The 15,659-nt window shown below is 36.2% G+C and overlaps 1 protein-coding gene across 3 annotated transcripts in view; it reads right to left on the bottom strand.

Annotated features, from left to right (window-relative positions):
• WASHC4 (WASH complex subunit 4) overlaps positions 1 to 14,565 on the bottom strand; it is a 61,074-nt gene extending 46,509 nt beyond the window's left edge. Inside the window, exons 1-10 of one of the 3 annotated variants that reach the window (XM_004053799.5) lie at positions 14,404 to 14,565; positions 10,999 to 11,138; positions 7,968 to 8,021; positions 7,810 to 7,875; positions 7,013 to 7,058; positions 6,513 to 6,580; positions 3,720 to 3,802; positions 1,656 to 1,698; positions 1,047 to 1,150; positions 20 to 140 (exon numbers count right to left, since the gene is read on the bottom strand). In XM_004053799.5, the coding sequence (XP_004053847.1) occupies positions 20 to 140; positions 1,047 to 1,150; positions 1,656 to 1,698; positions 3,720 to 3,802; positions 6,513 to 6,580; positions 7,013 to 7,058; positions 7,810 to 7,875; positions 7,968 to 8,021; positions 10,999 to 11,138; positions 14,404 to 14,464 (786 nt within the window). In that variant the 5' untranslated portion in view covers positions 14,465 to 14,565. Of the gene's footprint in view, positions 1 to 19; positions 141 to 1,046; positions 1,163 to 1,655; positions 1,699 to 3,719; positions 3,803 to 6,512; positions 6,581 to 7,012; positions 7,059 to 7,809; positions 7,876 to 7,967; positions 8,022 to 10,998; positions 11,139 to 14,403 lie in introns of those variants that run through there. The other 2 variants (XM_055357877.2, XM_055357876.2) reach the window with 2 other exon arrangements.
• Between the last annotated feature and the right edge of the window lie 1,094 nt (positions 14,566 to 15,659).

The raw sequence follows: 15,659 nt of genomic DNA, 5'->3' as shown, positions 1-15,659 counted from the left end.
CTGATACAGACCTACTTACCTGGAATATCATTCCATCCAGTAATTGCCCTTCTAGCTTCAGCAAGAACTTTTCAAATGGCTTTAATTTTTCTTCCTGAATTCCAAATTTTGAAGGATTGTGATGGACAGATTTCAGTAACCTTGTGGAAAATTAAGAGAAACATCTTAAATCTACCTAATAAATTCTTAAATTAAAAATTTTCCTGGAAGTCAAAATTTTATATTTATATTTCTTGTTTGGCTCTACACATTTGAAAATTTGAACACAACAATCCTAATAGATTTTCTTACGCTTTTTAATATCATCTTCAATCAAAATGCCTCATAATCTGTACATACCAGACATTTAATAAGTACTCAGAACATGAATAAAATAAACCATGGTCTAAAAAAAATTCAGGGTATACAATAAAATAAAACCAAGCTCAGGAAAGAAAAACTGTCGGGCTGGGCATGGTGGCTCACGCCTGTAATCCCAGCACTTTGGGAGGCCAAGGCGGGCGGATCATGAGGTCAAGAGATGGAGACCATCCTGGCCAACATGGTGAAACGCCGTCTCTACTAAAAATACAAAAGTTAGCTGGGCATGGTGGCACACGCCTGTAGTCCCAGCTACTTGGGAGGCTGAGGTAGGAGAATCACTTGAACCCAGGAGGCAGAGGTTGCAGTGAGCCGAGATCATGCCACTGCACTCCAGCCTGGCAACACAGTGAGACTCTGTCTCAACAAAGAAAAAGAAGAAAAAACTGTCACCTGAATAGAACCCAAGGAAAACAATAAATCTGAGTCCTAAGCTAGGCAAATTAACTTTCTACTACTATAAGAATTAGGATGCTTTATACAGATGTATTATACTCGTCCCAACAAACTCATGTGAAATTAAAGAATGGTTACTGTAGTCATAAAAATATTTGATATGAGCTCCTTCTAAATATCAATCCCCAGGTCTTTTAGAAAATCTGTATTATTTATATCTGTTTACTTTTTACTAACACAAATACATTAACCAAAGTAAGAAACATTTTAAAATATTTTAATTGGTGTACCTTTTGTACATAGTCCAGTGGTCTTTCAGTGTGATATGATTATCAATAATTTCATCCAGGGTGAGCAAAACTGTTAGCAGTTCTCCCAAGTGCTCATACATAGTCTGTCAAAAAACCTTTAATGATTATCATTTAGTCACTAGTTAGAAGTTAAACCTCATGTAGACGTTTAAAGTAAAATCATTTGGGCTAATTACTTAATTAGTAAAAGTAGTGGGTAAATCAATTTATTCAGCTACAGTTTGGATCCTCAGAAAGGACTATTTGTCTTTTAGTCTTAAATAGAGAACACTTTTCTCTTTTTAAGATGAACAAAATTTCATCCTTAATTGCAATACTGCAGATTTATTTCACTGTCCAAAGACATCATTTAGAGAATCTGCATTACGGCACTACTGGGAAAAACTAAGTTACACTGATAATGGTCAATAATGACTCATCAACTTCACAGATGAAAGAGAACAAATGCAAACACACACACACACACACACACACACACACGCCTCTTTAAGAGTGTTCCTATGAGTGTCATACTCTCCAACCATACAAACTCCAAAGTAAAATATAGTAATAATTACAGTTTTACAGGTCAAGCTAAATGTCTTTTACCTGAAAATGAACTCCAGTTGTCTCTATAATTTTGGGTGCAATCCTATAATAAAATAACAACCAAGTTAAAAAAAACTTCCTTTTTGTCATAGTTTATTCTTATTTCAAATACATACAGGAGCAGATGATCTTGAAATTTTAATATTTATCTTTATTAAGGCTCTAGTTATTTAAAATTTAAGAGCGTCAAGTCCACTTTCCCAAGAAGAGAACTACTTTGTGCATACTATTAGGATGGTGCAAAAGTAACTGTGATACAAAAACAGCAATAATTCTTGCACCAACCTAATAGTATTCTTGCCTATATCCCACTCATGGGTAGGGCTATGATGATAGGTGACCTATGAATAACCTTACCCATTGAAACCCAAATGATTTATCTTGGAATAGAGGTAGAGAAATATTAAAAGTGGTATTCATATCTTTCTAAACTATTAGAATTTCTCAATTACCAACTAGAATTTTTGTTATCCTATCCAAACTGGTCTTTGTCTTTTGTTTTTTTGTTTTGTTTTGTTTTTCCTTTTTGTGGAGAAGGGGGTCTCGCTATATTGCCCAGGCAGGTCTCGAACTCCTGGGCTCAAGCTATCCTCCCGCCTCTTGCCTCCCTGAGAGCTGGGATTACAGGCATGAGCCACCGCGCCCAGCCTCCAAACTGGTCTTTAGGAATCAGTCCTCTCTTCAGTTGGGTTTGAGTTCTCATCCCTACTGAAAAACAGTGCATACTACTAGAATTATACCAAAGTCAAAAGTCAAAGAAAAATTCACTTCTACCTCCTACTCATTTTGCTCAACAAGTTTTAAATAGTGCTTATATTAAAGCACATATAGATATTCCACAAGATAGAATGCATATTTTAAATTTAAACACAAAATTCAAATAAATTTCATCCTTCTAGGGCAGGGGTAGGATGAGGGGGAGTCTTCTTAGAACTACCCATCAGGTACTGCAGCGGGTAGGGAAGCTATACTCTCATTCTCTCCTGCCATGAGAGCTTTAGTGAAAAGACAGAACATAAAATAAATACCTAACTGAGGGGGAAAATGGGAGAATAAGAAACAGTTAACACTCCAGTATAAAGAGTTTATATGCAGCATGGTATAGTAAGAACAATGAATGTGCTAGTGACCAAAAGAACAGTGCCAAAATTGCTCTTGTTATCTCTTCCAGGTCTCAGTTATCTCTTCTCATCATTAATAATCCCTAGACATAGAGCTAAACAAAGTTAATGTATTAATTAGATTGTAAGTGTGGAAAAAAAATTTTAAGTATAAAGAACTAATCAAATGTGAGATATTATTTTGTGGTAAAACTGCAAGAGCTCTATGAAAATGTGATCGTTTTTCTTGATTTAGGGTAATGGTCCAGCAGCAGCCAGGCAGTATCACCTCCTCAGTGGCACGAGCACCAATTCCATGAGGCTTCTTCTCCAAGCTCCCAGATTCTGGTAACCTCAATCTTTTCCTTTCTGTTTTCTGGATGGAGAGGTGGTATCTGTTTCCTCCGGATGAACTCACTGTTCTCTTTGTCCTTTCAGCCCTCCAACTCCCATGTAACCAATTCTCCATATTAAATTCCCTTTTTTAATTTAAATAAATTTTACTGTGTATATTTAAGGTATATTTTACTGGGTATATTTACGACCATTAGAACTACTCACAAAATTTCTTCAGTGTAGATTCCCTAGCTCCATCCCTCAAGATTCTGTAGTCTAAGAAAAGTCTCAAGTGACTCCATTAGAGTCAGGCAACCATTCGTGTAGAGGAAAGGAATAAAGAGAGAGAACACAGAACATGTACTAATTCCATGTTAGCCTTCTTCTATATGGTCAAATTTCTTGAAGATTGTTCTGTAGACACTGTCATTCAGACAGATAATGGGTTCGCTCACCATGGTGGAAACTGCATCTTACTAACCTACGTATGATACACATCAAGTAGTGTTTGAAATATCATAAGTGTTCAAAGAATGCTGAAAGAAGAACTATTACAAGTTATTAATTTTAGAAAGAACATTTTCTGCATCTCTATTATAAAAGCAAAAATATTTCTAAAATCCATTACTTGTTACTGATATAGAGGGCAGCCAACTGGTGGACTACGTTCATCACCACTTCATAGCACCTCGTAACAAAGCAAGACAGTTCCTGAAACGAGAAGGTGGGTATATATTATAAAGTTGCTTTTTAAATCTCACCATTTTTTACTGAATTTTATGGTAACAACTCTAACAAAAACAAAACAGTTTTCCAATAAAGTCTCCAGTTAACCAAAAGCCAGACAAGTTCAAGCATCCCTCAAGCAATCAATACTTAACTCACCTCCTGCACTCCAGGGTCGTTCCTATCTCTTTGTTCCCACTGCATTTCATTCATACTCCTATTTCAAGTCTAATATTGTAGTTACTTATATAACTCCTAAATGATAAGTACTGTCTCATTCCTTCTTTAAATATCCACTGCCTAGCATAGTGACTAACACTTAACTGCTTCTCAATAAATTTCTACCCTATTACATGAATAAACATCTGAGTGAGTGAAGGAGCTCAAAAGCTGCCAGTATAAAAGTACAACTATGGCAGGAAGGGGTTTCCAGAAGTCACTGTAAAATAACTTCAAACACTGATCACCTGTAATCGTATGTATAAGAAGGCTTGGCACACAGCAAGTGAAATGTCGTATCACTTATCCTAGGGATATGTTTGTCATTAAATATCTAACATATCCTAGACTTTCTGAAAATCCATTTTCAGAAGCTCTCAACTTTTAAACCTATAGAAACAGTGTGTATCTGAAGTATTTAAAACCTAATTAAAACTATGCTGATCTAAATTTTAAGCTCTATGAGAACAGGAATTTCTGTTGGTGTTGTGCATTGCTATATCACCAGCACCAATAACAGTTTCTAGCATATACTAGGCTTACAAAACATATTTGTTGAATGTTTAAAAACGGAATTGTTATGCAGCTGTGAGATCTAAATATGATGTAAAGTATTTTTTAAAATGAAAATAAATAACGCATTTTATTTTTAAATAGTTATAGTTTTACATGTCCTATTAAACTTCTAGAAGTTTAACAAAAGCAAAGAAGAGAAAATGTAGGACAAACAGAAAGAACAAAGTAAAAAGGCAGAAACAAGCCCAGATATACATACAGACTATATAAGATAGACCTAGAAACAGAATAAATTAAGCGATTTAAAAACAGGTATTGTCAGACTACATTAAAAAAGCAAAATTTAGATATATGTGGTTTTAAATAAACCCAACTAAAACATGACACTGAAATGCTGCCAGAATGGAAAAAGATAAATCAAGAAAATGTTAACTAAAACGGAGCCAGGGCAGCATTATTATTATACTGTCAGACAAAACAGACTTGATTAGCATCAGTATAGTAAATTGCTATGCATGTAAAATACATATACATAATCATATACACATAATCATGATCATAGCTAAGGAAGGTCACAAATGATGATAAAAGATTCAATTTACCAGGAATGATTAACAATTCTAAACTTGTACACACTGAATAAAATACCCTCAAAATGAAAAACGCAAAGTTTCCACATTTACTGGGATCTTACCAACTACATTTTTTAGACACCTTGCTGGAAAAGAAGCCAGCAGCAGCTAGGCAGTGCCACCTCAGCATAGGCATCAGTTTCATGGGGCTTCTTCTCCAAGCTCCCAGATCCTGGCAATCCCAATCTTTATCCTTTTTGTTCTCTGGATGTAAAGGAGGTATCTGTTTCCTTTGGACTACACCTCAGTATTTTCTTTGTCCTCCAACTCCTGGGTAACCAATTCTCTATATTGAATCCCCTCTCTTCTTATTTAAATACATTTTATTGTGTATATTTAAGGTATACAACATGTTATGGGATACATACCGATAATAAAAAGGTTACTATAGTCAAGTGCAAATCCATCATCTCACATAGCTAACCCATTTTTTTGTAGCAAAAGCAGCTAAAATCTACTCAGCATGAATGCCATATATGGTATTTTATTACCTGTAATCCTCATGTTGTACATCAGATCTCTAGACTTACTCATCTTACATATCTGCTACTTTGTATCCTCCAAACTACATCTTTTGAAATACCTTGTATGGAGTTTTCTAGACAGGACCCTGAATAACACATATCACAATATGAACAAAATGCTCTCAATTAGATCAATTAGACCAAAAAAAGTAGTAAAGATATAAAAGATTTGAACAGTATGTTAGCATGCCTAATTTGATGAAATATATCAAATCTTGTACTCAACAACAGAAAGGAGGTGGGACTATGGGTATTTTTTCCTTAGCTTCAATTTTTGCTTTTTCACATCGTACATGCACTATTTTTATCACAGAGGAGGAAATAGAAGCCATTTTATTCTTTTGATAAGAGTAAACCAAAGGACCTACAATCATTAAAACTGGCAGTGATGAGAAGCTATCTAAACTGAAACAAGCTGTTAGAAGCATGGAGGGCTACCGCTTTAAACAACTTCATCATTGCTCATGTAATAGCTTAATTCTCTCCTATCCGTTAACAACTTTTCCTGATACAATTTATCTTTTCCAGTGGGTACAAAGTTTAAATTATTTTAAAAGGCATGGTGACGAGTTGTCCATAAAGGAATATACACAAAGAAACTTATTTTGATAGCTTTTTCCTCTAAAAATACTTGGAAATCTTTTAGGAGTTATGATCTCCTAAACTATAATCCAATGCTAATTAAGTGTCTTATCCTCAGAGTACACATCTTTAGTATTTGAAGGTTTCAGAACTTTTTACGTGTTGTGTAATTTACTCAAACTTTTTGAAGTAAAAGCTCAGTAGAAAGTAAAAATCAGTTACCTGTAAGAATGAAATAAATCTCCCCATTTGAATTTGGCAATCACCTTCCACCATGCTGGCATCTGTAGCTGTAAAAGGCAACATGAATAAGCATATTTCATTTTTTAAATTTAAACTCAGTCAATACCAAAAAAGGGGGAAAAGTTTTTTTTTTTTCATTAGGACATCTTTTACTCTGCATAGTATTGAAAACAGAATTTTTACACCAAAGAGAAAAATCAGACAATCATTAATCAAATAATTAGAAGTATTTGCTTCACTATTTAATGAATTCAAGGAAAATTCTCATCTACCTACAGTACTTCGTAAAGTACAAAGATATCACAAATTTGCTGCTGCTTCCTCAGATTTTTTACCTGTTTACCAAACATACCAACAAAAAATATGAATACTTATTTTTCTCACACTATTATATAATCATAGTAGTCCTAAAATTGTCTGTTAACTTTTTGTTCATTTCAATATCAAAAAGGCATCACAATTTTGAATTTTAAACTTACCTCCTTCTCCATAAAACAAGAGACCATTGTAAAATTTAGTTTCAGCCTGTTTTTAAGAAAAAAATTAAAATAATTTTAAAGGTTGTTTTGTTTCCAAATTCCTATGCTCTCTTAGATCTGTATATTTAGTAATAAACAGAGGGCTACATCATTTGCATACAAATTCATTTAAATTCAAAACCTGTTTATAAAGCAATTCATCTTTAGAGTAACAAAAATATTACTGATACTCAAAGCTGTATCTTGATTCCTTTAGCCTTTACTTCATCTTATCTGACCACCCTCACTGTCCCACATCCTCCCATTAGTTCATGGGAAATAAAGAGCAACCACATGGTATCAAAAAGCAGGAGAAGAAAATACGAAGTTTGTCAACTTCTACCAGACTTTTAATGGTTCTTGGGTAAGGAAACACAAAACTAAATGCATTTTAAGAAAAAAAAAATCAGTTTTCTCTAGATAGCCAGTATATATGGCAGGTAACACAAACTCTGGAGGTTTGTAAACCTAGATTCAAACTGTTGACTACCAGTAAGATGTTATGCAAGTGACACTCTTTAAGCCTCAGTTTCCTCATCAATGTCTCACCTACCTCCTGGGGTTACTATAAGGATTACAGTGTTAGCCTGGTGTTTTGTACATACTAAGTACTCAATGAATGGTAGTCCGTATTAGTATTACGTTAAATAAATAATTCATTCAACATTCAATAAATATTTATTGCACACTGTACATAAACACATACTTGCTTCTAAATGATGTTTTTAAAGTTTTAAGACAAGAATTCAAATAATTACCTCATATTTTAATTTCTTGATTTCACAACAAAGTGCAGCATAAACAGTGATGACTTTGTTTAAGACCTAGTTTCATGAGTAAAAACAAAATAAAAAGTAAATTGTTACAGATAACTAAAACATTTTTAAAACCATTTTTTAGATTTAGGATTCTGTACCTTGTTTTCAGTCTTTATGAGTTCCAAAAGAGAGGACTGTTCATAAGGCAAAAGCTACAGAAAAAAAGGAAAAGAACATTTCTTTTAATTTGAAAAATAACTGAAATTTTAAAAACACAAATTGAGACTAGCTTTATTCGACTTAAACTTGTGTTAGATCCTGTACTCAACATTAGCACCATATCAACTACTTCATCCAAAACAATCTCATTAGACAACACATAAGGAAAGAAATGGCCCAACATGACACAATCATGTTGCAACGACTCTACTTGTCCTATGGAGCATAAGGTGGCTGATTATGAGTGCAGTATAAGAAAATGCAAGGTAATAAGGTAATAGTAACATTATTAAACTCCATTAGTTATGATCATGGGGAAAAACCTTTCATCATTTTTGAATTTTCTATGCAGCCACAAATTTAATAAGATATTGTAGCCAAAGGGTCAAAATAAATTAAGAATGAAACAAGACAGAAAATACATCTTTTCTTGTATAAATCCATGCTCAGAAACACTTAAAATAGTATGTGGAGTTCACTCCTAAAGCCTGTTCAATTTCCACCTCTTCCTGATCATTGACTATATGTGATCTATTTATCAAGTGAAATCTCAGATCTCCCTTCTGGTTACATACTAACAATTAACTATTTATGTAAGTAAGTTATTATATACCCTTTCTCATTAGGTTGTAATTTTTATTTACAGAGGTTTTATCTGAGTTTGTGGTTTTTCCCAAAATACTAAGAACCTTGTATAGTAAAAACAATAAAATAACTAACTGCCCAATAATAGAACTTAAACAGAGGTTCCAAAGAGAGCAACTGCGGAGATGGAGTCTGTCATATAATAATATAATAAGATTGTAAAGATTAGAAAGCTTCTGTAGGGGAAGACAAAAACTAAGAGATGATTTCACCCTTTTATAAAATCTGAGAGTTGAGGAAAAAAACAGATTTTATAATCCTATCTAGAAGAGGCCCTTAAAGCCCAACAGCAAGTCTTAAAAAAATCAACAAGTATTACTTAATGGCGAGAAAGCCCAACAGCATCTGTTTAAAAAATCAACATGTATTACTTAATGGCAAGTGACAGATATATGAAACTTATTACCCTCAGAGATAGTACAGGTTGAGAATGACAGTTTCCTAGTAGAGTTCCTATAACTTACATACAATGATTCTCATAGAAGTGTTGAAGAACAAAAAGAGACAATTACAAATTTGGGGGGGAAAGATTTTTAAAGTAAGACTAAGTCTATCCAGCCTGCAAGAAAAGAAGTCAAAGGAAAGTAATTTCAGTTTACAAATATATAAAGTATTTGTGAGGCAGTTCAGGGTATTCGATAAGGGCACAGGCTCCAGAGTCAAGCTGCCTGATTCATTATTTAACTAAATGTGTCACTTACTTGACTAAGTTACTTAACTTTTCTATGCCTTAGTTTTCTCATTTACAAATGGAGATGACATTTTATCTACTTTATAGGATTGTGGTGGGAATTAAAAGTCAATACTTGTCCTATAATGCAATACTAAAAAGATAACCCAATTTAAAAATGGGCAAAGGATGTGAACAGACATTTCTCCAAAGAAAACAGACACATGGCCATAAGCACATGAAAAGATGCTCAACATTATTAGCCATCAGAAATGCAAATCAAAACCACAATGAGCTTTCACATTCACTAGGAAGAATATAATCAAGACTATAAAGGCTGGCAAGGATGTAGAGAAACTGGAACCCTCATGCAGTGCTGGTAGTAATGTAAAATGGTATAGCCATATTGGAAAACATTCTGGCAGTTCCTCAAAAAGTTAAACATAGTTACCACATAACCCAGGATTTTCCACTCCCATATATACATATGTATAAAATATACACATAATGTATACACACATTTTATATACAATATACTTATATATGTCTACACAAAACCATGTGCCCAAATGCTCATAGCAGCCAAATAGTAGAAAAATCCAATGTCTATCAACTGATGAATGGATAAATAAAATGTGGTTATCCATTCCTTACAATGGAATATTATTCAGCAACAGCAAAAAGAGAAAGTACTAAAAACATGTGACAACATAGATGAGCCTTGAAAACATAAGTTAAAGAAGCCAGCAACAAAGGAGCACATATCGTATGATTTCATTTATATGAAGTGTACAGAGGAGACAAACACATAGAGATAAAAAGTAGACTGACTGGTGGTTGCCTAGGGCAGGTATGCCATGGCATGAACTGGGGGTTGATTATCACACGGTACATGGTTTCTTTTTTGGGGGCTGAGAACGTTCTAACATTGACTGTTGTGATGGTTGCACAACTCTGTGAATATGCTAAAAACAACTGAATTATACAATTTAAATGAGTGAATTGTATGATATATGAATTATATCTCAAGAAAGCTGTTATAAAAACAAGTCAGTGTGTGACTTAGGACAGTGTATAATACACAAGTGTTCAATAAAATGTACATTATTTTTCAAGTGGTAACAAACTAATTTTAAAGATAAAAGAAATATTTCAAAATGGAAAGAGTAATGTATTTTATACATTAAAAAATTACTCACACATTAACATCTATATAGCATGAGAGAACTTTTCAGAAATGGTGAAAATATTCTCTATCTTAATTGGGATATGAGTTACAAGTGTTTGGCAAAATTAAGAGTATCTGCATTTCACTCTATGTAAAATAGCCTCAATTAAGAAAAAACAAAGCCTGAATATTCTATCCAGCCCTCATTTTCTTAATAATGAAAATCAAAGGCAAGCTCAAAGACTTGGAGTTTGTGTCATTCTTTGACACTAAAGGCTTTGTGTCTGTGTCATTCTTAAACAGAAAACACACACATTTAAAAAACATCTGCATGGCTTACAGAAAAGGAAATTAACAATTTTCTCCAACTTTCATTTTGTTCTTAGATTTCAAATAAAAATACTTTTTCCATTTTAAAAAATTATGTTTTCAGGATATAGTATGTCCAGAAAATATATACATATATTTTTAAAAAATCAAATCAAACCTTTAATGCTATAGGATCAAGATTGAAATCCCAAACATCTCCAATTGAGTCATCCAGAGCGTCCTCAATTCTTCTCAGTTGAGAGGTATACTCCTCAAGAAATTTCCCATAATTCTTAAGTTGGACTTCGGCATGAATTTCTAAGTTTAAATTTTAAAACAGTATGTGATAAGTGCAAGTAATGAATTACAGGACATTTACTTCAAATAACCTCAGAAGTCACGCAAAGCATTGTTAATTATTACTCTGGAATGTCTGGACTTCCTGAAAATAAAGTTTCAAAGTTAAACAACAATTCAGCTTTCAATCTTCTCTATACACGAAATAATTTTAAAAGCAGTAGATGTTACCATATATAAAGTTACTACCTTAAAACCCTAACATATTATGAAAAAGCCACTAGCCCATCTACCCCATAATAGAGGGCTTTGAACCAATCTGAAAAGTGCCTTAGACAATTCAATGTCCTGATTCTATCTTTTAGTCATAAACAACTCTTTTGCAAAAACAAATATTCATGATCTGAAGGTGAAAAAAACAGTCTGTCACAGAAGTAACACTTAAAAATGTAGTTTTTAATTCTATACACACTAATGTTTAATAATACACCTAAATATTTTTAAATGGAGGTTTTATACCTGCTTGAGCATATTATTTCTATATGTCTAAAATTTAACCAAGATATTTCTTAAATTATTTAACTGTCATAATCAAGTTGGAAAAACCAGCAAAGAACACTGTTTGACTACAGAATACTATGCTGTTCTTCACGGAATTAACACATTCATAGGTAACTTTAAGGAATCATTGGAATAAGCTGGATTTTAAAATATGCCTATTCGTCAAAGTATTTCACGTTACACATAAAAATTCATTACTTGTTCCCAAAGGTAACAAATTCAACTCCAACTCAGTTTCTTTTATTGATATGAGTAACTTTATTCAACCTTTGTCTTCTAAAAAAGGTAAAAATTTGCTCTCCTCAAATTAGCAATGTGAAGCAAGTAAGAGAAAGTGTGTTCTGACTCATGCTGTATTAAAGTATAAAGACCTAGCCCCCACTCTCCTTTATTCTTCAACCACATAAAGTTTTAAATCCGGTGAATCCATTTAGTTCATTAAGGTTTCTGTCTTATTATAGCATTAATCTAGGCAATTTTGGAAAACAATTAGTCTAGATATGATTCACAGACCAAAAATTAATGAAAGCCAAGCACAGGGAGGTGTTCTCTTCCCTACAGCTTACATATAAGACTGCCGAGATTCTCAGAACCCCAAATAGTTGTCTTATTCTCAACTACACAGGAAATGACCAGTCAAAGCTGCATTTGACCAGCAAATGACTTCTTAAAGACAATGCTAGGCCGGGCATGGTGGCTCACCCCAACACTTTAGGAGGCCAAGGCCGGTGGGTCGCTTGAGACCAGGAGTTCAACATGGCAAAACCTTGTCTCTATCCCAATTTAAAAAGAAAAAATCAGCCAGCTACTAAGGAGGCTGAGGTAGGAAGATCACCTGAGCTCAGCTGGTCGAGGCTGCAGTGAGCCGTGGCGATGCCACGGCACTGGGCGACAGAGTGAGACCTTGTCTCGAAAAAAAAAAAAAAAAAAAGACAATGCTAGAAAAACACCATGCCAATAAATGACTCCTTTAGTATGTTCAGGGATTCACAAACAGGCAACAGAAAACCTAAAATAACATTAAAAGTTCCTTGCTGACAATAAACGGTTGTAAAATTGGTGAAAGTTAAAATAACAAAAGTTGAGATAAGAACTACATGGTAATTTTTTAAGAGTAAAAATTCCAAAAACCTACTTAACATGCTCATCTTTGTCAACAGACTGCATTCCTTGTTTTATCTTTTTATCCCTAATATCTAGCACAGCCACTGGTTGTAGAAAATATCTGTTGAGTGAATCAGACCATTCTACTCCAGGCTGAACCATTTTCAAACTCAATTAACGTAACTCTATTCCAATTTTTTTTGAAGATACCAGTTCGTCATCTTTGTCCATAAAACTTCATATATGACAAGGTACAGTTCACTTTATAACAATACAGAATCCCCTCCACAAAAAAAAAAATTAAAATATTTTGTCATTATCTCCAAGGTTAATTTTTATGCTGCATAAGAGCTAATACCTTATTATCACCCAGGCTAGAGTGCAATGGCGCGATCTCGGCTCACTGCAACCTCCGCCTCCCGGGTTCAAGCGATTCTCCTGCCTCAGCCTCCCAAGCAGCTGGAATTACAGGCGCTCGCCACCACGCCCAGCTATTTATTTTTTAGTAGAGACGGGGTTTCACCACGTTAGCCAGGCTGGTCTTGAACTCCTGACCTCAGGAATGTTTGGTGAAAAACTGCAACCCATCCTGGATGTAGCTCACTCTTCTCTGAGAGACTTGTAAAACCTAATTCATCTAACTTTGTAGGCATTAGTCTCTCTTCGTAAATCAAGCAAAATTCATCCGGAATTTTTAAAAGGAACGTTCCACCTTTTGGGAAAACTATGAGGGAAAAAAAAAAATCACAAACAGCATGCTCCGATCTCTCTTAGATCACTTACACAGATAACTATGACCAAAGATAAGAAGCAGATTGCCAACTTGTATTTATTTCAAGTAGAGTTTCACTACAATTAATTTGGCCTCAATATTTTACTGAAAGAAACACAATTTGTTTATTTCGGGATAGACTTCTAAGTTAAAATCAGACAATTCGATCTTGTGAAACAAAATTTGAAGATTTGCTGTAATTTTTGAAGCCTTTATAACTGCGATGGAAACTGCAGAACATCACTGAAAAATATCACTTAGCATAAATAAAAGGCCTGGAAAATGATAAAATGACATTCACGTGTTTATTTTCGCAGGGTGAAAAGTTCTTTTTTCGCTCCCTTCTACGGTTATAGCAACGCGATGGGAAAGACACCCAAACTTGCAAAAGTTGATTTGGGAGGAAAAGAAGAAAAACAGGAAACCGAAACAGGAACCCAGACATCAGCGTCCTCCAGAGCTGAACGCTCAGAATCTGGCGAAATCCCCAAGAGGCCAGAGACAGAAGCAGCCTGGGCTCCCGGGGCCGCTGGGCCTCCCGGGCGCGCCCCGCCCAAGCCCCGGGGCAGCTGAAGGGGGACGCCGCTCCCCGCGGGGCACCGCAGGCTCCCCAGGAGAGTCTCCGCCTCACACGCCGAGCCCTGAACGGGCAGCCTGACCCGCCGTGGCTGGGACCCCAACCCCGAAAGTAACGCTGGAGAGCGCGTCCCTCGCACACCCCAAGGGCTCTGAAGTGTCCCGCACCAGACGGCTGCGCAGCCGTCCCTCTCGCAGGAGCGCTGCCCAGCCCAGGACAGCGGCGGGCCGAAGGAGCGTCCACCCGCAGCCCTCGCCCTGCAGCTCCCTTACTCTGCGAGCCGTCGTCAACGCGGTCAAACTCCCAGTCCGGGGACAGAGTCTCCACCGCCATCACCCCGGCGCCTCCCACAGACACAGCCCCAACCAGCCCGTGCGGCGACGACGGCCTCACCCCAGCTACTGTCACAGCACGTGACTTCCGGCCCCGGCCCCGCCTCCGCTCGCGAGGGCCGGCCGGGCTCGTTGCCCTGCGACCGCGGGGGCCGCTGGGAAAGCGAGTCCTCCGCCGTGGCCGAAGGCGGCCGCCATGGCACCGGCAGTGCCAGCGGGCGTCTTGCGACCCGGCTCGGGCTTCGCCACCATTCACTGTGCTTCTCAAGCCACTTGGGCACTCTAATTTCGCCCTGCTCTCTCTAGACGATTTTTAATACCTGGGAAAGTTACTCCCCAGTCTAACCTAAAAAGGTAGAATTGATGGGGTGGGGAATTAACAGGAAGGCATGATCCTCGAGGATAACGCTGACCAGGCGCTTCTTCCAACAAGCCTGTTTCCCTCTCTGTCGCCACCGTAGGAGTTCCTACAGCTCTCCCGCACATTCTGTGCGGATTGTTTTTTAGTCAAGACGTTCTGTGCGAGAGGAGGAGTTACTTTATGAACACCCTAACAGGGGATCTTACGACCTCTTCCCCGCTCTCCACTCAGTCCTTTTAAAAACGCGAGGCAGGATGAAGAACGCTATTGAAGTACATTCTAAAATGATCCCACCTGCAATTTGGATTTTTGGAGAATCGGGATCGGTGTAAAATTCTACATGCATACATGTATTTGCACAAGAATATTTATAGCAACGTGGTTTTTAATAGGAAACTATCTAAATGTTCATTACAAGTGAATTACATAAAGCTCAATACATCCATACTACGAATCACTGAAGAGCTGCTAAAATAGATGAAATATATTTATAATGGCATGAACAACCGACACAAGACAGTTGCAGAGTAATGTGTATTTGTGATTACATTTATGTTTTTAAGTTATACAAACGCGTATGTGCCTATGTGTATGTAAATTCATAGGAAGACAAATCAGAGGACGGTGGTTACCTGGGGAAAAGCATGTGTTGGTGAGTAACAGGATTTTCAAGTTTTGATGTGTCTACTTATGTGTTTTGAATCCTTAACAATGAGAATTTATTAAGGTTTTACTCTTGTAATCTTAAAAAGTACCGAAAAGAACTAATCAATGTAGGCAAAAGGTCTATTGAAGAGCATTCTTCTGAGGTCATTGGATCTGCCCTGGGTTAAAT

Source organism: Gorilla gorilla, chromosome 10 (genome assembly GCF_029281585.2).
Source record: "Gorilla gorilla gorilla isolate KB3781 chromosome 10, NHGRI_mGorGor1-v2.1_pri, whole genome shotgun sequence".
Lineage (NCBI taxonomy): Eukaryota > Metazoa > Chordata > Mammalia > Primates > Hominidae > Gorilla > Gorilla gorilla.
The sequence above is the reverse complement of the archived record's forward strand: the minus strand, read 5'-3'. Positions and strand labels throughout refer to the sequence as shown.